The following is a 27,134-nucleotide window of genomic DNA, read 5'->3' on the forward strand; positions in this document are numbered from 1 at the left end:
AGTGGGATCTTACGGTTTTCTGTAATGGGTGTGTCCCATTAGTGGATGAGTCAAAATGGAAACAGATCTACTCAACCCAATACATGCATATGATATCTTTCCTAGAGATTGCAAACGAACATTCTCCAGAACTGGATAAACAGTTAGACCCGATCTGTGATAGGAAAGAGTTTTGGATGCTTTGGACCAAATGGTCGTAACACCAGGCTATTAGTCACCTTGGTAAGGCTTATAGGACTTCTTTTCCGAAAACAGATTGAGGTTGGAAAACCTAGATTCCAATTGCTTCTAAAATATGAAGATGGGCTTGCTGAACCTGATCCTGAAAACTGAGCTTCCTCATAGATTTCAGTCAAAATATTCTTTTAGCCTATAGAAGAAGCACCAGATTGAGAATCAAAGTACAGAAAGGCAAAGGAATGCTTGAGTTCAAAGCAGTACACTTTGATAGTTCACTTGAAAAATAGGAGTTCCTTCTAATTTAAATTATATTGATATTGTTTCCTGATTGCTTATTTGTACCCTATGACTATCATTAAGTGTGGTACCTTATGATTCTTGATGAACGTATCTTTTCTTTTATGTACACTGAGAAGATATGCACCAAGACAAATTCCTTGTGTGTCCAATCACACTTGGCCAATAAAAAATTCTATTCTATTCTACTCTGATTCAAAATAATTAGAACCAGCTGGTTTCTCATAGAGGTTAGTTTTCTGTGTAAAAACTTCTGGTTGAAACTTGGATTAGTGATAATGCTGATCTTGTGATTTACCTCTGTAGAATTTGTTTTTATGAATGCTAGATGCAGAGACACCTGCAGGAACAGGTTGAAGGTGGTGTTGTGAGATGACTTTTGTCATTGTGAGAAACGTGTTGCTTCTGCCTAGATCACACCTTGTTGTTCAACCCTTGACATTGTATTTTTCTGCACTGTACAATGAGAAATCTCAACTAAATACTTTTCTGTTGTGAATAAACTCAGCTTCTTTAAGTGGAGATTAGTGGAACTATATAAATATATAGGAACAGGGGGAAAAACCCTAAATTAATTATTTATTGGTTATTTCCCATGATATCAGTAATTACTTCTTTCTGTTTTGCTTTGTGGCAACTTTAGGAAGGGCTCTGAGAGCTACAACCAAAGCTATCTTGGAGGCCTAGGATTGCAGATTGAGCACCATTGGTCTATTGCCATTCAGAATTACAAATCATTTTTCTTAAAAATGCAATAGTAGTGGATTGTTATTACCAATGTCTGTTAGTCATGAAGAACACAGAATGGATTATTCTTTAGATACATTTGTGTGCAAGACATTGATATGGAAACAACAAGTAGTCTGAAATGTCCAGAAGAAAGTTTCCTTTCTCCCCCGTTTCTTCCAGGATTTGTGGTGACCGCTTGAAGAAGACAATCGGCAATATAAGAATTGTAAAAGGAGAGCATCATTTGAACCATTTCCCTCTATTTGGGAGCTCTCCAATCCAAATCCACTTTAGAGAATTCAGATTAAAGACCCATATTAGGAAAGAAACTCAAGAACTTTGAACTTGGACATTGAGTGTGACTAGAGGAATCCTTGTTAGAGGTAGACAAATCTGCAGGTACTATTATGCCTGAATCTGTGCCTGGCCCTGTTCCCAGCCCACCTGCACATAAATTTCTAATCCGACTGGCTGGCTGCCACGAAAGCCTTACTTCTCCAACACTCCCCAAATGCCTTAACTCTGATAAGAAAACTGTAGAGACAGACATATGGAGGTTTCAGGAATAGGCATTGAGCTGTTGTCTTTTTCTGTCTTCCCCATTCACCTAAAGCAGCTACTTTATCCTTTCTAAAGGAAGAATCAACCCTGACTTTATCCTGACAATACTCCAATCAGATATATTGTATTTCTCATCGAAAGTAGTCATGGATTCTTAATAAACAAATCCAATAAAATATTATGCAAATTAACATCCTCATCTCCTAATATTTGGTGATGCATTTCCTACCAAGGCTGGGTTAGTCAAAAGTAAATCCGGAAGAGTAATAGAATTATATCTGTCCTCTGATGGGCATGGAGCACATCCGACATGGAGTGAAATTTTCCTTACTACCAGAATTTTATTTAAGATTTTGTTTCCACTTTGCAGTAAAAGTTAATTAGATATATTTGAATTGTTGACCTTATTATTCAGGAATCAGATTGTTGACAGGGTTCTGATTAATTGGGTTAAGTGGTATCATATAATGAACTTAGAGGTATGAAAAACACGTCTTTCAACAGTAATTTGTTCATTAATGGAATAAAAAATGCCTTCATTGCCCAAATGTTTAAACAAATTTTGAAAGTGACATCCTCTCATTTTAGAGCAAAGGAAGGCAGATTATGGTTTCTTATTTAGATGGTTGTAGATGGATAAGGAAAGGCGGGCAGGAGGGCTAAATAAAGCCAATGAGATCACATGTTCCGCCTTTTTATTTGCTTCTCTCGTTCTCCTTTTGGACAACAAGGCCTCCATTGATACTCAGTTGGAAAGGAACAGGGAGGGCAGAGGAAAGGGGGTGTCAGCATCACCCCAATGGCCCCCGGTCACTTCTCCACGCTCCTTAATGTGATGTTCCCATCAACACAGTGAGGCTGAAAAACAGAATGATCTCATGATTTCAAAACTGATTCATGCAAAAAACACTAAGAGATGAAGAGAGAGATGGACCTGAAAGAGAGAGGGGGGGGAGAGAGAGAGAGAGAGAGAGAGAGAGAGAGAGAGAGAGAGAAAGAAAGAAAGAAAGAAAGAAAGAAAGAAAGAAAGAAAGAAAGAAAGAAAGAAAGAAAGAAGGAGGAGGGAAGTGAGTGAAAAGGGACAGGTGCATAGGCAGAAGAGTGAATGTCCAAAATTAGTGGCAGGTAGATCACAGGGAGCAGTAGAGTGAAAAAAGGAACAAAAGGAGAGATCCTTGTGATGACAAATGGGGAAAATGAGATAAACAGACAAGTGGAAAGATTTGGACAGCTTGTTGGCAGAGTAAGAAAGAAGATTAGAGACTTGCAGAGCAATACAGAAATCCATACTGTTAATAAAGATCCATCCTACATCAAAGATCTCTTATCACAGAACAGGTCAATCTTGTTTTCTACTTTTTAGCTAATAAATCCAAGGAGTAAAATAGACAGGGGAACAGACATTATGTTTTAGATAAATTATTTTTGGAATGCATATATAGAATATCATTTTCATAAGGTGATAGGACAGTGCTCTAATTAGATAAGAGATTAAATAAGAGGAAGACTTGCATTTTTATGTATTTAAATTTCTGGCACCTCATCCTCCTTATGCTGGTCTTTGACTGTAATACAGGTTAATTTGATTTGTCCCTCAGGTTTGGTTTAGTTTGCTTGTTTTTTACTTCCTGGTTTTGGAAGGGGCCATCTAAACCACTGACTCCAATCCTCAATTCCAGATGAAAGCATCCATGACAGATGGCTGTCCAGCTTTTGCTTGAAGATGCCCAATGAAGGGGAACCTGTCACTTCCCTTAGTAATTGGTTCCACTGTCAAATTTCTCTTACTGCTAGGAATTTTTCCGAATATTGAGTGGGATTTTGCCTTCCTGTAACTTAAATGTCCTTATTCAATGGCTTGCCCTCCGGAATTATTGAGAACATGTCTTGACCTTCTATACAACATCCGTTCTGATGCTAGAAGAGTGTTATCATATCCCTTTTCATTTTCCCTTCTCAAGGCTAAGCATATTGAGTTCCCTCATTCTCTTTTCATAGGACTTTGTTGCTAGTTCCCCAATTATCTTGGTTGCTTTTCTCTGAAACTCTTCCTAATGATTCAAATCTTTCATAAAATCTCATGCCTAGGCTGGATCAAAATAGTCTAGATGAAATCTTACCAAAATTGAATAAAGTGAGACTATTGCTCCCTATGATTTAAAAACAATCTATCCTTACAATTTACAACTGCAATTGCAATTGCCTTTTTTCCAGCTACATCATACTGCTGATTCATATTCAATTTGCAGTCCAGTACTATTCCAATTTTTTTGGTAAGTAATACTATCAAGCTAGGTAAGGACCTCTCAACACATATTGCAACCTACACCTATTCATTGAATTTCTCTTGCCCAAGTGAAGAACTTGGTGTATGCATATTTGATAAGCATTCCTTTCACATCTTTGTCCATGTCTTTAATACTGTAATATTATTGAGGGATCAAAATGCTAGCCTGTGGCAACCACTTAGGAAATTCTTCCAGCTTGATGAGGAACTACTGATGAATTATCTTTTCAAATGATTTTTAGCCCCCCTGCCCCCATATATCCACTGAACCAGTGGTGAAATCCATTTTTTTTTACTACCGGTTCTGTGGGCGTGGCTTGGTGGGCATGGCAGGGGAAGGGTACTGCAAAATCTCCATTCCTACCCCACTCCAGGGGAAGGATACTGCAAAATCTCCATTTCCTCCCCACTCTGGGGCCAGCCAGAGGTGGTATTTGCCGGTTCTCCAAACTACTCAACATTTCTGCTACCAGTTCTCTAGAACCTGTCAGAACCTCCTGGATTTCATCCCTGCACTGAACTGTCACGTCATGATTTATCTAGCTTGCTAATCAAAGCAACAAAGGGATACATTGTCTACCGCTTCGGTAAAATCAAGATATATTATACCTAAGCATTGTCTAATCCAGGGGTCTACAACCCATGGTCCATGGACCAGCACCGGTCCACAGTATGCCAAAAAACAGTCCATGCAAACAAGCAAAGCCTCATCTGTGGGATGGAGGCAGCACACAAAACCACGGCCCTTCTGGTTCACAGAAAAACCTCTCTCCACGGAACCAGTTCCTGGTGCCCAAAAGGTTGGGGGACACTGGTCTAATCTATGAAATAGGAAAAAACAGACTAAGGATAATCTGGCAAAAGTTGCTCTTAACAAGCTTCAAATTATTGTCTGGCAATTACTAGATTTGTTTAAAAAATATGAATAATTATTTGAGAGCTGTGATAGAAGGATGTACTGGGGAGGCTATTAGTCAGTTTGAGTAAATAAAATATTTCTCAAAATGACACAACATTGGTTTGTGTGTGAGAGGGACACGTAGTCATTTTTGGCATTGCCCAACATAAAACTATATTTCTTTTTTTTTTTTAATAAAATAAATCTTTATTAGAGTATAATTTTAAAAAAAACATAACATAACATACAACAAACATTTATACAACATATAAACAAAAAGAAAAGGATTATGTTTCCTTCTTAAGCATTATTTCAAAGTGACATTCTGTTTATAATACGTTTCTTCACCTCTCCTTAATCTAATAACATTTTTTATACCGGTAATATTTCCCCCTATATTTTTTGTTTGTTTCTAGTTTTTAACCAATTATACCAATTGTTCCATACTTTGTAATAGTCTGATTCTTCTCTTTCTTGTATTTCTTTGGTTAACCTATCCATAAACTATATTTCATAAAACACTTTGCACCATAATTTTTTATCTGTAAGGTCTTTGGAATAAGTTTTGGGATAGGTTTTGGGATAAGAGCCTTCAGGAAATGTGAAGAAACAAGTAAACAAACAACCACTAAAATCACAGAAGGCAAAAGAAGAAACCAGCTGTGCATTTACTAACCCAGGAAAAACAAAACAGGCAAAGATGACATTGTGGGATGAAACTGGAAAATAGGGAGATCTCAGCTTTTCTCAATTCTTTGCCATTGGATTCTTTAAACTGGGCACAATCCAGTAAGCTTCAGAATGTCTGCAGGATATGGTTGAAAAGCCAAGAGGATGGCTATGATGTGCTTCAATTGTAAATGCACTGAAGGGTATTGATTTTGCTAAATGTCCATGCTCATTTGTTATACAGAATGAAAATATCATTTCCAGCCTTATTAGGCAGTAGGACAAAACTAGAAGCTACACATTCCTCAAAGCAACATTTGAAGTGGCATGGAATAGTAACATCAGAAACTGAATCTGTTATTCACACTCATTGCTTCACTTTCATCTTCTCCTGTAGTTTGGAGAGGCAGAAATATAGATAGGGGGTTCATAAGTTGGTTAACCTTGCCTAAATGTAGGGTTAGCATATCAGGGCAATAACAATTCTGAAGATCAGTAGAGGGCAACAAAGAGACAAAGAAAACATTAACTCTTTGCTGTCCTCTAGTGCTTGTTTGATTTTTGCAGCCCAAATGTAGCTGCATAGTAAACAGTGCTTGATAAACAGAATGTCTTTCTCCAGAGCTGTTTGGTGCAACTATCGTTAGATGACCTTCTGACAATTTTTCTATCATTTAATTGAGAATACAATAGAACAGGGGTGTCAAACTCAGGGCCCAGGGGCTGGATTCATCCCACAAGGTGCTTAGATTTGGCCCGCGGGGCTGCCCTGGAAACAGTGAAGGACCGGCCCACAGTCTGCCAGTGAAAACAGAGCTCGGGAGGGCCACAAGCGCTCAGGCCACCACAAGGGCCCCTGACATGAGTGACGTCAAGCTGGCCATGTCCACCCTGGCCATGCTCACCTGGCCCCCCAAGGTCAAACACAATGCGGCCCTCAATGAAATCGAGTTTGATACCCCTGCAATAGAACAACTAAGCTCTGACCCTTTACTCCATTATACCCATATTCTCAGTACAGTAGATTCTCCATAATGAGAAGGAGGGAAGAAGCTTTCTGATATACTGTATATTTTTTCTATTTAAGATGGAAAGTTTAGGAAGGAAGGCAAAAAGGGTTTGAGTCATAAAACCCAAAGGGAAATGAAAAGCTATTTCTTTGAGAATGCAGCAAAAATTCTTGGCATCCCACATCACTAGGTCTAAAAGTGTTCCATTTTTCCCCCCTTTATTTTTCCGGTAATCTTTGTTTCCGGGTATGGGTGCCAGAGATCAGTCACAGTTTTAGTTGCTGTGATCCTGACTGGCTTTCCCTGCACTTCAGGAGATTATAGTTTTTTTCAAATATGTATTCCTTCAATCAGGCTCCACATAGTAGATTACAGACCTGTAGTTATCCTATCAGAAATAATATTCTACCAAAAAAAAAAAAAGAACTCTTTTTCTGTTCAGGGTCACATACCTTTGGGGATAAACTGCAAAGGATTGCAAGCAGATGTGGCTGGAGATGGAGGGGGAAGCATAGCCCCTCTCTTTTTGTCTCCCTACTAGTGGACAAATCACTAGTCTGATCTCTTCATTTGCAGAGGGCTTTTAAGATTGCCTGCCACTCAACCTTCCTTAACATTAGGCAGTGGCAAAGTTCTCAGTGATGCCTTCCCCGCGTTCCCTCTTTGCTCCAACTACCAGAAGATAGATATGTCCACGGCTGCTTTTCAAACTAACTAGAAGAATTCCTTGCTGTGTTGGAACTAATGGCATTCTATTTGGATCAAATTGTGATTCATGATCATGCTAGGATTATAGATAACCATTTAACCTTTATGTGTTTGATAACCATAAAACCACATGGGTTCTCAAAGAAGGATTGCCTGTGCTATTACCCAAAATCTGGGATCTCTTTCCAAGTGGCAGCTGGACAAGACTGGCAGCAATCACCACAGAAGGAAAGCTGGAAACTAGGGAGGCTAAAGAGCAAACACACCAGAGGTGGGTTTCAGCAGGTTCTGATAAGTTCTGGAGAACCAGTAGTGAAAATTTTGAGTAGTTCGGAGAATTCTGAGCGGCCCCGCCCCCATCTATTCTCTGCCTCCCAAATCCCAGCTCATTGGGAGGAAATGGGGATTTGCAGTGACCTTTCCCTGGATTGGGGAGGGAATGGAGTTTTTATAGTATCCTTCTCCTGGAGTGGGGTGGGAATGGAGATTTTACAGTATCCTTCCCCTACCATGCCCACCAAGCCATGCCCACCAAGCCATGCCACGCCCACCAAGCCACACCCACAGAACCTGTAGTAAAAAAATTTGAAACCCACCACTGAAATACACTCTAAGAGCCAGTTACAAGGTAGAGGTAGGACAGAAGCTCCAAACACAAAGCAATTCATTTGGCTCAAGTTTTCTATTCCAGGAGAGTATTTGTACAAAGCACAAAACAGCTATTTCACAGAAAGCAAACTCTTTCTCTCAAGGAGAGAAGCAATCTAGAACTAAGGAGAAATGTCCTAACAGTGAGAACAATCAACCAGTGGAATGGCTTGCCTTCCAGGGTTGTGGGTGCTCCATTACTGGAGGTTTTTAAGAAGAGACTGGACAGTCACTGGTCTGGAATGGTGCAGGTCTCCTGGTTGAGCAGGGGATTGGACTAGAAGACCTCCAAGGTCCCTTCCAACTCTGTTATTCTGCAAAGAAGATTCTGTAAAGAATGTTCTGCAAGCAGGTCATGCGCCCAAATTTCTCTACATCAACATATTTACTCCAATCTCTTCCTCAGTTCTGTGAGCTAGCTAACTCAGCCAAATTCACGTTCTCTTACTTCCAATTAAATCAACCAGAAATTTAGATTTGCTCAGGCTCTTCTCGATAGTCAACTTAAAATGTTATCCATCAGCTCTTGAACCAGCATAAGACTATTAACTACATAACATTTACTACTCCCATTGGCAATGTTTATTTTGTCCCTGCCAAAGGGCGAGTCCTGATTTATGGTGTACAGGCCACATCAGTGTTGGTGGATTCTCTCAGCTGACTTTCCATTCATTTCAACAAATTTCACCATTGGTAAAAAAAAAACAACACTCACTAATCGCTCTCCTTAAAGTACGTCAAGGCTGGGATCATGGGGAGATGAGTTTTAATAAGTGGCAGGTTCAACCATTTATCAAGTATAGTGCTCTATTTTTGCCTATGTATTTTGTTTAAGTGCAGTCAGAAGCTATTCAGACAACTAAACTTGGATTCAAAAACAACTTGAACAATAGCTGATGGACATAAGGTAGGAAGAGTTGTATCATGAGTCAGCAGAGCATTCTCTCTCTCTCTCTCTCTCTCTCTCTCTCTCTCTCTCTCTCTCTCTCTCTCCCTCCCTCCCTCCCTCCATCCCTCCCGCCCCACCTCTCTCTCATATTTTATTGTCCAACTTCCCTTGCCATCAATCACTGTTACTCAACTGCTACCCAGGCTGGTCCCAAGTCTCTGAGCCATCATGGTGATCTGGTAGATTCAGAAGGAAGGCCTACTTTGAAATAATTAGACTCTCCTGCTGCTCAAACAGACTTGCCCTGAAGACAGTATACAAGGACTGGAGGAGTGGGATGTGCCTGCATCAGACTAACGCCTGGCTGGAAAATCCTGAGAGTTGCGGTTCACACATCTTCAAGTTGCCAAAGTTGAGAAACACTGGCCTAAAGTGACCAATATGGTTGGGTGACTCAACCCTTTAGGGCAGTGGTTCTCAACCTTCCTAATGCTGTGACCCTTTAATACAGTTCCTCATGTTGTGGTGACCCCCAACAATAAAATTATTCCTAACACCATTGAAAATATGTGTTTTCCAATGGTCTTAGGCGACCCCTGTGAAAGGGTCATTCGACCCCCAAAGGGGTCCCGACCCACAGGTTGAGAACCACTGCTTTAGGGGGTCATCAGAATAGTCAATGAAATATATCAGACTGCATTCAGTGAAAAACCCTGGCTTGTTGCCTGCTTAAATGGGAAAATACTACTGAACACTGGAACAGCTTACAGACGACTTTATCTTGCTCATGTATGGGTTCAGGATGAAATCAAGGCTATGCCATGAAGACATGGGGAAAAATAGTTTGCCAAAACAGGTTTGTGATATTCCTATCAGATCATTTAGCACAAACAAGGAAAATAATGCAGGTTTCCCTTCTTTCTCACCCTCTTCTGTCTGGCCTTGTCCCCACTTGCACCTTGACATAGCATAATAACCGGATAAGATAGGTATCTTGCACTGCCATCATGGCCACCCAAGCCTATCAATGAAATGGTCTTAAATCCTCATTCGGTATATCTATATCAAGTTGATCTTTTCCCTTCTAAGCTAAAACAATCCAGGCACAGCTTGAAGGTATGTAAAATTGAAATTCCTTGTCACTTATTATCTTGGAGGTGAGATCAGCTAACAAGGTATTGGGAGATGAGGCCATGTTCCCTTCCCAAACAGCATCCACTACAATCATTTCTCTCTCATCCTTTACCCATGAGAACTGTACCTCTCACGATCATCCCCATTTTTGATACCAAAGTACCTCCAGACTTCTAAGAAGAGAGATGACGCTGCTTTGTTACTTTAGTTAGAGAAAAAAGAGATGTACCGGTATATTTGCACTAGTCCACTTTAAGAATATTTTGAAAGGTATCTTTTACCTTTAGATCTAGCATCCCCATTTTTCTGCATTGCGATGTCCAGAAAAGAATGAGTGATGTTGACTTTTGTTGCTTATTTATCTGTTTCTCTTAATTTATTTCATTCACTTCCCTCCTCATTGTGTAGTAAGAAATTAGCTCATTAACAGCTAATTCTGAATGTCCTTTATTTTAAAAGGCAGGCTCTTCATCTCTCATATTATTCTGTTGGAATTAAATAATTCTTTCCAGCTTTCTTTTGATGCACACAGATAAACTTCCTGAGGAATGGGGTGATTGGCTCCTCAGGGAAGCTCCTTTGTGATATTGTATATTTTCAGGCAAATAATTTCAGACAGAAGATACAAATACAGTAGCTATTTCCTTTTTCTTTTTAATCATACTATAAATCACCATGTGCGAGTAAGTGACAATAAACATTTTCTAAATAAATAAATAAATGTAACATAATGTAATAGCAATAAGTGCATGTAAACATTTCCTACATTTAGTTTCTTATACAAACATAGAGCTGGAAGGGATGATTTCAACTACTGAGTTCGAACTCTTCTCATTGTGGGAATCTGAATTAAACTGTCTGTAGTTGGTGTCTATCCAGTCTAAATAAAAACAATTGGTGAAGGTTAAGAGTACTAGCTTCCTAGGCAACCAATGGTTTGACTTGGCATAAGATTATTGGGGTTTTTTTCTTTATTGATTTTAATCACATTATACAGCCATTATTCCCAACCAAGTTTTAACTACAACACACCTTGGATTCTTCTTTCCAGATGGTGTGTATGCATCAGTGAATGATTTTTTCAGGAGCAATGCTATAAGGTTCTTGCATGCAATAATTACTTTCAATTACAATATGAGAAAGAATCAATGATTTGATTTAAGCTGGTTTATTAAGTTCCTTCTTCAGTTTATTCATAACTATGCCACAAGTTGGCAATAGCCTGGTCATGAGAACACACACTGATTCATTTCCTTCAGAGACAGACATGGGAGAGCAAATAGAAGGCGTTTTATTATGAACCTCAAGGTGGTGGACAAAGCTGCAGAAATTTTAGCTTCTGGAACCTTTCTTGGAGGCATGGGTAACTACTCCAAGTTTGATAAATGGTTTATAATTAAATGGACAGAGAGGGAATTTCTTTCTGAGCATGGATAGAAAAGCTGCCTCCTTCCTATGAAGGATAAAATGGGTGTGGGAAATTATGATGGGTAGAGCAATGCTTCTGAACAATTCAGCACTGTCCCCGACAATTGCATCCCACCCCCCTGAACAAAAGGCTCACACACAAGGGACCTGGCTGTGAAACTTCCATCTGCTTTCATCCATGACCCCTGGGGGCAGCCAGGTCATGAGGTCATCCTGCTTAAACTCAGGATTTTTAACCAGAAATAGAGTCGGGAAGTGGCAAGGGGTAACCCTGGTAGAGGTCCCAATTTTATGAAGGGAATTTTTGAATAAATCGTTTTTTAAAAAAAATCAGTTACATATTCTCCTTATTAATTAAATAAAAGAATGATGTTATTGTGAATAACAGCTGCATTTTAGGTTTGTGAGTTGATAATATGATGCATTGATTCATAAAGAACAAGAGTGAGTGCTGCCTATTTCAGATTCATCAATTTTGTGATCCACAAATACTGTCAAAGGGTTCTTTGGCTTACAATACTCTTAACAAATACCTAGAACCACTGAGACAGTGGCTGGATTTCAAGCTGTTCTTCTGTCCAGAGTTCTGAGCCCAAACATTCCTTATGGATTATTGGAGTAAAGATATGTGACATCACACACTACACATTTGAAGTTTTAGAAGAGCATCACGCTGGAATAAACTGTTTGTGGCATTTTCAGTAACTGGAAGAAAAGAGTAAAACAGGGATCTCCAGAGGTTATGGTGAAAAGAATTAAAATGGCAGCCATGATGGGATGATCAAATTCTCCCCATTTTTTGTGTATGATCACATTGTCACAACTGCCATCTTGACACCTTTGAAGTGAACTGCATGCACTCAAATTTCCAGATACAAAATTGAGAAGACTACAAGAAATTTAGAGGACACAATTAAATTTTCATTCATCTGAGGGTATCTGAGGAACCACCTTACCCTAATGGGACTAACACTTCAGTTTCTGTCAGCCAAAGAATTCCAGGTGGTGGGGTCCAGGATAAGAGCCTTGTTTGCTGTGATCCCCATCCTCTGGAATATTCTCCTGTCAGAGATGAGATCTTCTCCCATGCTCCTGGCCTTTGGAAGAGCTTAAAAACTTGGCTCTGCCATTTGGCCTTGACCCTGAAAAGGCCTGCTACAATGGGGGGTGCCTCACCTCCCAAGCTGCCCATCATCTTGATTCTTAACTTCTTAATCTTTTTATTCAAAATTTAATTGTTTTTAGCACTTTTTAACTTTTTATTATATTGTAAGCCAACCAGAGTTGCTATATTAGTGAGATAGACATCAAAGACATTTAATAAAATTATTGTAATACTGTATACACAAAAATGTGAAATCACAGCTGCCACACTTCAGATGTTGTTGGCTTTCATATGTACAAATAAGGCTGTAATCCAGTGGTAGCATATAGGTTTTGTATGCAGAAAGACTGAGGCATTTCCATGTAGAAAACTCTGGGGACAGGTGATACATGTGTCTCCGGCCATTAACTGTCTTTTAAATTTCATATATATTGCTTTCATAGCCCCATATCCTTTAAATCTGCTTTTGTGCATTGCCCAGTCACCTTTGATGAGATATGCAGCTATATAATTTATTGCATAAATACATAAATGATAATCTGTATTATTGTATTTCTTATGTGGCAAGACCATTCACCTACATCTAGGAATCGTCTGGCTGATACATGAGCCTAGATAACTTCCTCTCAATCTCTGTACTGAATAGAGATGCAGAAGAAATCTTCCATAGGTTTAAATGCGACAATCTTCCCAGGGATAGCCAGTTGTTTCCTAGTATTTGTCATTTTGTGTCCAGCAACAATTACTGGACTATGTTTGGGTCCTAACTAACCAGAATGATTATTTGAGGGGACCTCTATCTCAAAATTACATTGGGGTAATTGCAATTTAAAGGGGTGCTGGGGTCATTCTTCCTTTTTAAAAGTGTGTATATTGTAAATAAATAAAAGTAGTACATACATAGCTCCATAATTAGAAAAAATGTTGTGTACAGAATTTGCATATAACTGGGATACCTGCATACAAAACTGGATCAACATGGAAAACTGCAAATGATTTTATTTTATAGAAATTGAAATAACAGGTGAACAATTGTAACAGTAACAAAATTTAGAGATATTTGTATCTCTTACACCAATCATGAGCTCCATTTTTCTGTTTTTTTCATTGTATGCTGATTCAGATATCTATTTCACAAATCTGAGCTTTTTTTTCTGAGGATGCCACTTATACCAATGAACCTCAAGGGTTTAGACTAATGTGAACTGCCTATGGTGAGTTACACTATAATTTCCACGATCTCCAAGGTTCCTCCCCCATGGAATCCTAGCTTTCTCCTGCCTTCCACGATCTCCGTTTCTCCTCCATGGAATCCTAGCTTTCTCTTGCCTTCCACGATCTCCAACGTTTCTCCCCCATAGAATCCTAGCTTTTTCCTGCCTTCCACGATCTCCAAAGTTCCTCCCCCATGGAATCCTAGCTTCCTCTTGCCTTCCATGATCTCCAAAGTTCCTCCCCCCATTGAGTGCCTCTTGCCTTCCGTGCCTCCTCAGATCTTTGCAGTTTCTCCCCCCATCAAGTGCTAGCTTTCTCCTGCTTTCCTGCCACGGAGAGGCATCTGCAGAGGGTAGAACCTGCAGAGATCGGGGAAGGCCCTGCCTCCGTTCATGCGCGGCAGAGACCAGAAGACCAGCTGGCCGATTGGAGGTGTGCGCATGTGCGGTGGACCTGGGCTGGGGCAACGGCTGGCATGCCGGCAGAAAGGGTTCTGTGTGCCACCTGTGGCACGTGTGCCATAGGTTCGCCATCATGGCCCTAGAGTCAAGCTTGACACAGTGACTTCATGGATGTATCCACAATTTTCATGTTCATAATAATGTGGTTTGACATTATCTTCTTCCAATGTGATTCCCAACCTCCCAATTTAACCTCTAGTCCTGGTATTTCCTGATGAACTCCTGTCCAAGTGCTAACTTGGTCTGACTCTGCTTAAATTCTAAGTCCAGTCAAGGTATTGCTACTGAAAATATCTCAAATATGACCTGTCAAAAGATTCATAATGCATATGAAGTTTAGGTTTTAAGTGAAAAGTTATCAGAAGTAACTTTTATTTCCTCCTTGATATGGACTAAATTAGATAGGAATTAATCTAGAGATGCCATTTGAATCTCATCAATAGAACTTGTTGCAATGGAACAGTTCAATTCATGCTTTTCTGACCATGGTTAAGATTATAAGTAGTCGTATTTCCTTCAATGATGTATAAAACTGCATTTATATTCTGTATTAAGAAAGAAAAAAATATTCTCATAGAACAAATTCTTGATTATAACAGAGCTGTGTGTGATCAGTAAAATTTCTAACCCCCCCCCCCAAATTCATTAAAGTCCAGGAAAAACAAGGAATTAAACATTTTCGTAATATGGCTTTCATTTGGAAGTCTTAGGCAGATGACGTTTTAACTTAAAAGGGCTTATATAAAGAATATTTGGGTTTGCATTGTCGATCAGAGACTAAAGCCCATTTTCCAATGCAGCCCTTGAAATCTCCAATTCGTTTTTTACTTATTCTATGGTATGAAAAAACCATAAACATATTCATTACTACATTAAAAATAATTATGCATGACTACGATTTACATTTTGTTTTGCTCGTGATCAGATAAATGAAAAGCAATCTTGACACTTAGCCACATGATGGTGCTCTTGTACTATTTTCCCTGCTTATTCAGATTTTTATCAAGTGAGATCCAGTTTTCTTTGACTTGCATAATGGAGGCTGACCTCCAAAAGTCGATGGGGCCATGGCAACATTACATATATTTTAAAATACATTACAGCTAGTCCTCACTTAACATCTTGTTCAGGAACCATTCAAAGTTACAACCATGCTGAATAATGAGACTTAAGACTGGTCCTTGAAATTGTGAATTTAAGCCACTTCATTTAGAAACAGAGTTGCCAATTCCAATTATAGTTGGCGAGGATTACCTGTACACTGCATGTACCGAAGCATTTTCTCTTATGCAACTATGAAATTTAAAATTCAACTGCAATGGAATGGCTGCATGTTCACAATCATGCTTACACCCCTTTTCAAGTAATTTTATACTTTTATAAAATTGAAAAAAAGCTGTGATTTTATTTTTTTTATTTATTTGTATCCTGCCTTTATTATTTTTATAAATAACTCAAGGCGATGCACATATCCAGCATACCTTCCTCTTATTTTCCCTACACCACCACCCTATGAGGTGGGTTGGGCTGAGAGAGAATGAGTGGCCCAAAGTTACACAGCTGGCCTTCATGGCTAAGGTGGGACTTGAACTTACAGTCACCCGTTTTCTAGCCTGGTGCTTTAACCACTAGACCAAACTGGTTCAAATATGTATTTTATATTGTACTGAATTATATACTGATTATTTGGGATTTAGCATGTTCAGAACAAAGATGGATTTTTTAATGCTATAACAATAAAAGAAATAATTCTTGGATGGGAAAATACTTTTTTTTTTTTTTTAATTTGATTTATATGCCGCCCTTCTCCGGAGACTCAGGGCGGCTTACAATGTGCTCAATGTGCCTTTTGTATATTTATACAAAGTCAGCTTATTGCCCCCACAACTGGGTCCTCAATTAACCTACCTTAGAAAGGATGGAAGGCTGAGTCAACCTTGAGCCTTGGCGAGATTCGAACCTGCAGTAATTGCAGGCAGCTGGTCTTAATAACCAGCTTAATAACAGGGTGCCTTAGACCACTGTACTACCAAGGCCCATTCATTTCTAGATATAAAGGGCTAGATAGCAGAGAAATGTGATTTAGCAATTTCGTTTGGTCCTCTGCATTCAGTGTTCCTTATCTAGTGATTTCTATTCAAGTAAAACGTTTCCTGTAGAAAATATCTCCAACTAGCCAGTCTAGATAAGTAATGACACTTTATTCCAAATGAAATGGTTAATTCATTTAGTCTAATATTGTCTACTCTGATTTGCAGGCGCTCCAAGGCATCATCTGGATTTCAGGTGGGATCCCTCCCATCACCTGCCACTGATTATTATTATTTTTTTTTTGCTAGAAGATATCAAAGCTTGAATTTGTAACTCTGCATACAAAACAGATATAGTTGTAATGTATGATGGTTATTCTCTCACAGTACTGTTGCTTATAATAGGTCCTTCACCATAAGTCAATTAGTTGCAAGAATCTATTACTTGTCTCACATATATGAACATCAAACTCCTTCCTACGCATGACATGCTGCCATTCAACATGGGTGGCTTCACTGTCAGATGCTTTGATCAGTACTCCCATTCATGTCACTTAACTGTGCAGTTAAAACCTAAAGCAGCAAGGGAAAGAGAAGCAATTGTTAACAAAGTCATGTCCCACACAGACACATTTTTAAATAAAAGAAAGGCTCTCTTCTTCATGTCAAGAGTCAGGTCAGAAGACCCCTGGTTCTTCAGACATTTTAACAGCAGCTGGGGGGGGGGGAAATGGCACATGATGCAACAAGATTCCTTCTTGATTCCCTAAATCAAATCCCCCTTTTAAGACTCGAATTCTTTTGCAGAGGTAAAAATGTATGCAATATTTTCTCTGTCAAGCTATATCTCACACTTGGTTGTATACTTGCTAATATTGTCAGTACATAAATTCCAGCAGGGCTGTATAATTACGTCTTGTCATTTGCTAGGAGCCATGAAGTATTATGGGGGGGGGGGGAAATTCCTAAACTCATAGCGTGACCATGTTTCTGCTTCTACTAGAAGAAAACCTAATGAACAAACTTCTGAGTTTCCTAGCTACGGTGTTAAACCAAGTGAGGAAATACAGGCAAGAAGAGATAAAGGAGGAGGTCTTTGCTTTCAGCTGCCCTAAATGTTAATGAACCTGAACACAGAAAATAATACATTTGCCTTTTATCTCATCACAGATATCAAATGTCTAGGATCATTTTAACATTTATATTTTATTGGGTTCTACTAATTTAGACTAAATGTTAATATATATCGCTAGTCCATGTATGATATTGCCATATACCGGTACTTACTTACTTACTTACTAACTAACTAACTAACTAACTAACTAACTAACTAACTAACTAATCACATATGTTAATTAGCTTCCCAATGCTAGCATATTTCATCTGTATGATTTTTCCCCATCCTAGTATCTTGAAAAGTCACAGCGTTTCTTAAACTTGGCAACTTTAAAACTTGTGGACTCCCAAGTCCCAGAATTCCCCAGCAAGCATGATTCCCATTTTTAAAATAACTCCCATCTTCCTTTGGCAGGAAATAACGAGACCAAGGGGGGGCAATACTTGTAGCTCGGGGTTGAAATGATGATGTTACCTAATTTGGATAATGAAACGTCTGCAAGGAAGCAAGTTCAGAGAGCAGAGCACCAAGGACCCTCCCTCACTTGTGTTTAAGCCACTTGCCAATTTGTACCTCTGGAACAGACCCCAACCCGTGAAAACCTTTGCTACAACCAGTCTTCTGCCGTTTTGCTGAAAACGCTGCGCTCCACTTTCCACCTGCTCGCACCTCAACTAAGGAAACCAGACTTCTTCCCTCGGTTCCCCCCGCCCCGCTTTTGTGACGTCAAGAGAGCATCTTACTACATACACTACGTACCGAGGCGGCTCATTTCTAACACTAGATCGCACAAGCTTAGTATCGCGAGACGTTGTTAAGGTGATTTAACACCCCCCCCTCCCCCGGTGTTTCCTATACCTTCCTTAACTCAAAGCCTCCTGGATCTATGCAAGTTGGTGCTCCGGGCAGGTTTGGCAGTGACGTGGGAGACAAACACCGCCCCCCCCTTCCCCGGTTCCCGCTGCTTTTACGGGAAGAGAAAACGGGTAGGTGGGCGCGCAGCTGGAGGCAGAGGCTTCCGGTGAGGCAGTGGTTGACTGGCTCCATTTCTCTTGGGGAGAGCGTTGTCCTTCCTCTGGGAAGGGGCGATGATTGGGGGCAAGAGGGGTTCCCTATTGGCGTCGTCAGTAAACCCCCCAGTTTAGCCACTGAAAACAGGTAGTGTTTCTGGTCCAGAGTCCTTTCTCTATGCAAGGGGACTCCAGTGCCTAAGGTTGCCAATGGGGGAAAAAAATGTGCCCAGCTTGTTCTTTTATTTAAATAAATTTGTTTATTTATTTTTATATGAAATTTTGCTTTGCTGAATGGGAGTGGGGTGGGGTGGGGGTAGAAAGATGGGGGGGGAGGGAGACAGCCTGGATTCTTTTTTATTACCTATACTTTTGCAAGGTATAGGTCATTTTTATTACCTATACCTTGCAAAAAACCTACCCTATGAACGAACATGTCTGTCTGCAGGTGATTTTTCAGCCCAAGTCAGTTTTGCAGCCTGGTGGCTAAGTTCAACTTTTCCGGTCCTCAAAACTAACAATTGTTTATTAGATGTATGTCTTTCATCAAGAAGCTCAGGGTGGGATATATAGCTCGCCCAGTGGTGGGATTCAAGTAATTTAACAACCGGTTCTCTGCCCTAATGATTTCTTCCAACAACCAGTTTTCCAAACTGCTCAGAAAGTTAACAACTGGTTCTCCCGAAATGGTGCGAACTGGCTGAATCCCACCACTGGCTCTGCCTCTTCCAATTTTTTCTCTGCTTGAAAACTCCTTGAAGTAGGTTAGAGCAACTGGCTCAAAGTTATCCAATGAGTATTTGTGGCTGTGAAGGAACCAGAATCTCTCCAGCTCTAAACCTTAACACCTTAACCACTACATCACATTCTAACTATGATACCAGTTTTGTCGTCTTCTGAAAATAGGTGACTCTTTGCACCCTCAGAAAGAAGCTTTAGCACCAGTTTGTATTTACATATCTAGTGGATATTGAAAGCAATTAATAGCAAACTTTTAAAAGGCCTTTAAAAAAAAAAAAACTCTTAGACTTTCCAAGGTACAGGTCATAATGATGTTTCCAAGAAATGGCAAAATAGGAAGAGAAGAGAGAACAGTTGTCAAAGACCAACAGTTAACCAACTTGAACTTGTGTAGCAGGTTTTGGTCAATACAAATCACATGGATTTTTGAGAATGCACAAACCTAATACCTAATTGCTGTAGATATTATGCATTTATCTTTAAAAAAAGAGTTACTTGTTCGGTAGCTAGCACAAATAATGATAGCTAAAAGGTGGTTTAAGCTTTGACAGCTCTGCTCGAAGTAGTTTTCAATTGAAAAGTCAAGAAGCAGGACTGGGAAATCTGGACTGCTTGAGATTGGGTAGTACTGCCAGCCAGACCAGACAGTACAGAGTTAGATAGACTAGTGCCATGATGGCGAACCTATGGCACGGGTGCCACAGGTGGCACACAGAGCCATATCTGTGGGCACGTGAGCGTTGCCCTACCTCAGTCCAGCACGCATGTGTGCGGTGGCCAGCTGATTTTTGGGCCTTCCGGGCCCACTGGAAGTCGGGAAATGGGCTGTTTCCAGGCCTCCGGAGGGCCTCCGGGGGGATGGGGAAGGCTGTTTTCGCCTTCCCCAGGCTCATAGAAAGGCTCTGGAGCCTGGGGAGGGCAAAAAAATGGGCCTATCGGGCCCACCATGCCATCACGTGCCAAAAGCAGGGGGAAACCTGGGGGGGTCAAACGTGCATGTGTGGAGGGATGAGGCACATTGAATTATGGGTGTGGGCACATGCGTGCGCAATCCCCCCCCCACTACCCCCGCTTTTGGCACGCAATGGCAAAAAGGTTAGCCATCACTGGACTAGTGAATCTGATTTAAAATAATGTTGGTATTTTTAGTCTGATGCTTTATCTGAGAAAAATATTTGATATATTTATAACCCCAATTAGGATCAGAATTTTGGCTGCTAAGTGATATCATTAAATGAGTCATCACATGATTGGACCCAATTTTATTACCATTTTTACCATAGTGGTTAAGAAAATCATGTAGTCTGACTTCCCCAATTGATGTTGCTTGTTGGAAACTGCTGGAAAATCACAAATTGTGATCATGTGATAATAGGATCCTGCAGCTACTCGTGAATGTGAGTTGGCTATATAGCGTCCAAATTGCAATTGTGAGACCAGAAGGGTAGTTGACAATTATAACTTTGAGGACAAATCACTTTTCCTGAGACTGTCATAACTTTGAACCATCATTACATGGTCCTAAGTTGAGGACTACCTGTGTACCAAGCTTTATGGACCATAAAGCACTTCTAGCAATTGTAAAGTTGTCATGCCACAACTGCCTGGCATGATCACAATTTGGGTACTTGACCACAGGCTAGTCTTTACAACTAGTTGCAGCTCCTTCAGTCATCTGAGCATGATTTGTGAGTTTTTTTGCTGGTTTATGGCAAAAACACTCATTTGGGAAGAATGGATTCATATTTGCCAGTGTGGAATTCACTTAATGACTTTAGATTTGCTTAATGATCACAGTGATTTGCTTAATGATGTCAGATATCACCCAAACAGAATCATTACTTGAAGACTGGACTTGAGAAATAAAGCTTGGTAGTACTGAGATATAGCATCTGTTATAATTTATACTCTTTTAGCTGTAAACATTTTAAAGTTAGAAACTAGGCCTTTACATTATTTGTGATATGTTTCATATTTTATTAATAGCTTCATAGATTGTTTAATGATAATAACCTGAGAAAGGAGGCAGTTTTTCTTATTGTTCAACAGATACAGTAGAAGTTACAAACACAAAAACGAAGATTTTGATTAGCATATGAAAAGAGGAAATGAGTAATCTCCATTGATGATCTTTTTTTTCCCATTTAGGTAGTGTGGAAAAATCAGATTCTTCACAAAGTGATCAGTAATTTAGAACAATGTTTGCAGACCTGGAGTATGACATTGAGGAAGACAAGCTGTAAGTTTTCTTTTTCCCTGTTTCCTGTTAGTAATGTGTGTCTTTGTATTTGATTTGGGGAGAACTGGAATTAGAATTGTTTGGAAAGCACACAACAATAATTTCTCAAATGAAAAAAAAGATGCAACAAGAATTCAGAAAAAAATAGCAAAACACACTCAAAGACTAGTAGATTTAGAATCAAATCAAAATGCCTTAATTCTGGCGCTTTATTCATTTACAGACCTTTTTCTCCAGCTTGGATTGGGAAAGAGTATTCTATAGAAGTCAAGTCAAAATCTTCAGTATTTCCTTGGTTGAATGTCTAAAAAGAAACATGTAAACTAGGCAATTATGGATATAGTTTGCATTGGTTCGGACAGGATCGCCTGATCCGGTAGCGATGGAGGCGGGTGGTTCGAAGAACCGGTAGCAAAAATCTCTGCCCCCTCCCACCCCCCATGCCCAGCTGAGCTACAAAATCATCAGAGGCTTTTTTTTTTACTTTTAAAAGCATTTTTTCTACAACCTCTTCGGCCGAAAAAATGCTTTTAAAAGTAAAAAAAAAAAACCTCTGATGATCGTGCGGCTCAGCTGGGATCATCAAAGGCTTTTAAAAGAAAAAAACCCCTTTTTTTCTTTTAAATGCCTCTGACGATCCAAGCTGAGTTGCCATATCGTCAGAGGCATTTAAAAGAAAAAAAGTATCTGCCGATCAGGCAACTCAGCTGGGATCGTCAGAGCCTTTTCAAAGCCGAAGAGGTTGTAGAAAAAATGGTTTTAAAAGTTAAAAAAAAAATGGCCACGCCCACCCAGTCACATTACCCCACCACCAAGCCACACCCACAGAACCGGTAGTAACAAATTTTAGATTTTACCCCTGGTGATTACTCTTTTTCAGCTTTTACTTGATTGAATTTATATTCTCCTGGCAGTCTTATTATACAGATTGTGAATTCAGAATCCAACAGATTTGGAGAGAACTGAGTGAGAAAATAATAAATTACAATAAGAATATAGATATAGATATAAACTGTCAAAATTACAAGAGAAGTTTGTGATACATGTCTGAAAAGATCAAATTTTAATGCCTGCAAGAAAAACAATCAGATTTTATTTTTAAGAAGACAGTAAGTCCTAGAAGTAAATTCGGTGCAACAAGTAATCTGTGCTGGAAAATAATGGAATGAATTTTGTAAATTTGCATCTGGCTTTATGTTGCCATGAAACTAATTTAAAATCTAAGACATGCTGGCTGGAAGTTAAAGATGGTAATTTGAGGCTAAAAAATATCAGCGAGAGACCACAGTTTAATCATGCAAGATGTTTTGGCTCTTGCTATGCTTCTGCAAATAATTTGCGTGTTTTAATCAAGATAAACAAAGATATTGTTCACATTTTATATATTTATTTATCAAATTCAGAGACCACCTATCTCACTCTCAGATTGTATTTCATTGTTGCATTTGTCTTTTTAATCTAAACTTTGATGTTTAAGAAATAAGCATCTGACACAATTTTGATTCCAATTATTTATATCTCTGTTGTGATGAAAGCAGGGGCAGTTGGCAGGTATTGGTGTTTTTATCTCTGTTTTAGGGGGATTCCTACAGTACCTGGAACAGTGACCTTGAAGAAAGACTCTCAGAATCTGATTGGAATTAGTATAGGTGGAGGAGCCCAGTATTGCCCCTGCCTGTATATCGTCCAGGTTAGTGCTAGGGAAGAAGAATATATTCTGAGAAAGAAAATAAATAATTAAAATTGCATGCAACATCCTGGGAGCAGAATTTTGATTGTGGGGACATTTTCTGAAGATCCAACCTTGTAGCCTGTAGAGATAGCAACAGCAATAGTAAAAAAAAAAAGCAAAGAGTGATGGACTCCAGTGCATGAAACTTATGGGATAATAAATAATTTATTTTTTAATTGGGCTATTTATTTGTTTATGTGTTAATGAGATAAACTACCAAATTGATGTATTTTCTGGTCTGGTATAGCTAATTTCTCTTTTTCATAAAAATAAGCATGGCCTGGACTAGAAAGATACTTCAAATTCATTGAATCTTATATGTGAACTCAACATTTAAAAGAAATCCTGTCATGGATCGTAAACAAAAGGGGTTCAGGGAGAATTCAGTCATAGTTTTGAATGTATTCTAATTTCAAAAGATTAGACAATGAACCTCTTCACAAGTGGCAGTAAGATTTCTTTCTGCATCTAATGAAGTATGATATGGGAAGCTGCCCAAATGGTGAGTGAATTATAGAAAGGGGGGGGGGAACTGGTTTGAAATTTCTGCATTAAAAAACACTTCAGGCATCTAGCAGCTTTTATTATAAAAGAATGGATATCAAATAAACCTGCAGTAGAATGGCATATTTCAACCAAGTAATACTAGCTTTTGTATGGCTTCAGCACCACATAGTATAGATATAAGCAACAAGTGTTTATGAAGATCCTGCCATGATATTTCTGTAAATTAAGGTATTTTTATAAGTAACAAATGTGGAAAGAAAAGTAGCAATTATGCATGGAAACTATAGTTCTTTCTCTTTGGCTTCTTTGATCATAGCAATAGCACTTAGACGTATATACCACTTCACAATGCTTTACAATCTTCTCTAAGTGATTTACAAAAATATCATATTACCCTCAATAATTTGTGTCCTCATTTTACCAACCTCGGAAGGATGGAAGACTGAGTCAACCTTTGAGCCGGTCAGGATCGAACTGCCCTCCTGGCAGTGGGCAGAGTTAACCTGCAATACTGCATTCTAACCACTGCGCCACCACAGCTCTTCCATCATCACTATGTATTTCTTCTCAGGTATTTGACAATACTCCTGCAGCTTTTGATGGAACGTTGGCAGCTGGTGATGAAATCACAGGCGTGAATGGGAAATCAGTCAAAGGAAAAACCAAAGTAGAAGTAGCCAAAATGATACAGGTGGTGAAGGTGAGAAACTTCAAGGATTGCTGGAATGTACATTTTGGGTTTTTGCTCATGCAAGTAGTAGTGTTTTTCTCTTACAAACCCATAATATTTAGTTTTGGTCTTCTAGGGAGAGGTGACAATTTATTACAACAAGCTCCAGGCTGATCCAAAGCAGGGAAAAACTTTAGACATTGGTAAGGAAAGACTTTGACTCTCTTAAAGATTTGTTTTTAGCCTGTTTTTGTGAAATGCAGAGATTATGCTACATTTTGGAAAATGCTGCTTATGGATTATATGTTTCTTTCCTGGAATGCAGTGCTAAAGAAAGTGAAGCACCGCCTGGTAGAGAACATGAGCTCAGGGACAGCAGATGCCCTAGGGTTGAGCCGAGCTATCCTCTGCAATGGTAAGTACTATGCTAGATTTGCGTGTTTTAATCAAGATAAACAAAGATATTGTTCACATTTTATATATTTATTTATCGAATTTAGAGGCCACCTATTTCACTCTCAGATTGTATTTCATGGTTGCATTTGTCTTTTTAGTCTGAACCTTGATGTATAGGAAAAAAAATATCTGACACAACCTCGATTCCAATTATTTATATCTCTGTTGTGGTGAAAGCAGGGGCAACTGGCAGAGTTTGTGTTTTTATCTCTGTTTTAGCGGGATTCCTACAGTACCTGGAACAGTGACCATGAAGAAAGACTCTATCATTTCCAAGTGCAGGATGGAAAATAATAGATGTAACACTTTGTGCTCCTAAAATATTTTACTGTTGTAATCCATTCCTTTTATTTATTGTTCTAGATGGCTTGGTAAAGCGATTAGAAGAGCTGGAGAGGACTGCAGAACTATATAAAGGTAATGACACTTTTTTTTTTCTTGGATCTTTGGAAAAATGTATCATTTCAACCATGGCTGATGATATTGTGAAGATGGTAGTAAAGCCTCCCCCACTCCATTAACACACAAGAATCGAAACACAGTAAAACTCCCCTCATATGTGTTGACATTGCCCTGTCTCCCGCCTTCTGTTATTTTGCAGATTAGTACAATAACAGTTTATGAATTTGAGAGTGAATGTTTCTCAGCTGTTTACAGTAGAAGGAAAGAAGCAGTAGTGGAGAGAAGTAGAGAATATATGGGAGCTACAAGTACCCGTGTTTCCCCAAAAATAAGACCGGGCGGGTCTTATATTAATGCATTAGGGCTTATTTTCCACTTAAGTCTTATTTTTGGGAAAATATGGTACTAAATGGCTGACAATCTTAACTGGGGCTTATTTGAGGGGTAGGGCTTATATGAGCATCCTAAAAAATCATGCTAGGGCTTATTTTCCAGTTGGCTCTTATTTTGGGGGAAACAGGGTAGATCCTAAGATTAGGATCATAGTTGACTGGTGGAATTGCCCATTTGTTTGCTTATAACTTATTTACCATATAAAAGCATTTTGAAGCATTATGTTGCTTGATATATTGATAACATGGCTTATTATCAGTAAAATTTTCAGCACGGCTTATTTTTAGTCTTGCTGACAAGTTATTTGGTCTGTAGGTACAGCTGCTTACCTAGAGCCACAAGCAGATATCCTACATTAGATGGCCATGGAAAGAGTTGATGCTTTTGTGTGGTTTAGTAACTATATGTCCACTGTGGTGAGCAAACTGTTCCCAGAAGCACAGAATATAACTAGTGAAGAGCAAAGAATGACTTTTGCATTTGGTCAGTATAGCTTTCGCCACTCAGTTACTTCTGCAGGTAATCTCAGAATAAAAACATACCAGTGTTGGCTTGTCCCCAACCATATTTTGATTTTGTTTTATTTTACCAAACATCTGGTTTAGTATTAAAATGTAGACTGAAAAGTAACAAAAGTTCCTAGATAAATGAATGACTAATATTTTATTCCTTCCCCTTTGCCTAGGGATGACAGAACATACCAAGAGTCTTCTCAGAGCCTTCTTTGAACTGTCTCAGACTCACAGAGGTAAATGGATAGAGCATTTGCCAGTTATGGCCATAACCTCTTTAAAAATAACATAGCAGCTTGTATTGTGATGCTAATGAGTGCTCCACCTATTTTTTTACCCCTTCTGTTCAGTTGTGTCCAATTTTGGAGACTACCTGGACAAATCCCTACAGTTTTCTTGACAAGGTTTTTCAGAAGTGGTTTGCCATTGCGTTCTTCCTAAGGCTGAGATAAATTGACTGGCCTAAGATAACCTGGCTGGTTTTGTGCTTAAGGCAGGACTAGAACTCACAGATTCCCAGTTTCTAGTCTGATTCCGCCAACTTGACTCTGTCTAATTTATTTTTTAGTTCATTGTAATTAAAATAAATATGCAACTAGCATGCTACAAAATAAAAAACCAAGTAAGCATGTTATATATTTCCAAGATTCTTCTGGGCCCTGCTAATGTCTGAGAGGTATTTATAAGAAAAAACTGATAGGGATCTGCAGTGGTATTTTGGAAGTGCGTTTAGTTACCTAGAAGAAAAACAGAAGGAAATTAAGGAAACAGAGAACCTTGCGGGGAACAATCTCAGGTTTATCACTGGCCATAACCATCATGGCACCAATTTTGTCAGAATGGCCCTAATATTCTTTCCAAATTCCAGATATGGCCACTGGTTTTCAAAATTTGGGCTATTGGATAGAATATCTCTGGGTTGCATGCAGGGCTGGCTTGTGTGAGCCATTATCCAGAGCAACCTATTGGAGAAATACCTTCTAGCTTATTGACTAGAATGAGATTTAAAGTGGGACAGCATAAAGTCTAAATCTAGACATGTTTGCATTCTGGTGCCCTCCTGACATGCCAGGGTTCAAGTTCCATAATCCTCAGGGCTATCAGTC

At 39.2% G+C, this 27,134-nt stretch overlaps 1 protein-coding gene and 1 long non-coding RNA gene across 5 annotated transcripts in view; one reads left to right on the forward strand and one right to left on the reverse strand.

The window, feature by feature from the left end:
* Nucleotides 1-27,134, forward strand: part of PICK1 (protein interacting with PRKCA 1) — a 66,941-nt gene that overhangs the window by 34,645 nt on the left and 5,162 nt on the right. Inside the window, exons 1-8 of one of the 4 annotated variants that reach the window (XM_034403774.3) lie at nt 18,132-18,352; nt 21,266-21,356; nt 22,935-23,046; nt 24,167-24,295; nt 24,402-24,468; nt 24,591-24,680; nt 25,085-25,138; nt 26,202-26,264. In XM_034403774.3, coding sequence (XP_034259665.1) covers nt 21,316-21,356; nt 22,935-23,046; nt 24,167-24,295; nt 24,402-24,468; nt 24,591-24,680; nt 25,085-25,138; nt 26,202-26,264 — 556 coding nt within the window. In that variant the 5' untranslated portion in view covers nt 18,132-18,352; nt 21,266-21,315. Of the gene's footprint in view, nt 1-18,131; nt 18,388-21,265; nt 21,357-22,934; nt 23,047-24,166; nt 24,296-24,401; nt 24,469-24,590; nt 24,681-25,084; nt 25,139-26,201; nt 26,265-27,134 lie in introns of those variants that run through there. The other 3 variants (XM_087873869.1, XM_087873870.1, XM_087873871.1) reach the window with 3 other exon arrangements.
* On the reverse strand, nt 16,400-18,088 carry LOC117655903 (uncharacterized). Its single transcript, XR_004588821.3, has 2 exons — nt 17,940-18,088; nt 16,400-16,822 (listed from the first exon to the last, which is right to left on the reverse strand). It is a non-coding gene; the product is annotated as an uncharacterized LOC117655903 (long non-coding RNA).

Source organism: Pantherophis guttatus, chromosome 7, assembly GCF_059756535.1.
Source record: "Pantherophis guttatus breed Tessera chromosome 7, ASM5975653v1, whole genome shotgun sequence".
NCBI lineage: Eukaryota > Metazoa > Chordata > Lepidosauria > Squamata > Colubridae > Pantherophis > Pantherophis guttatus.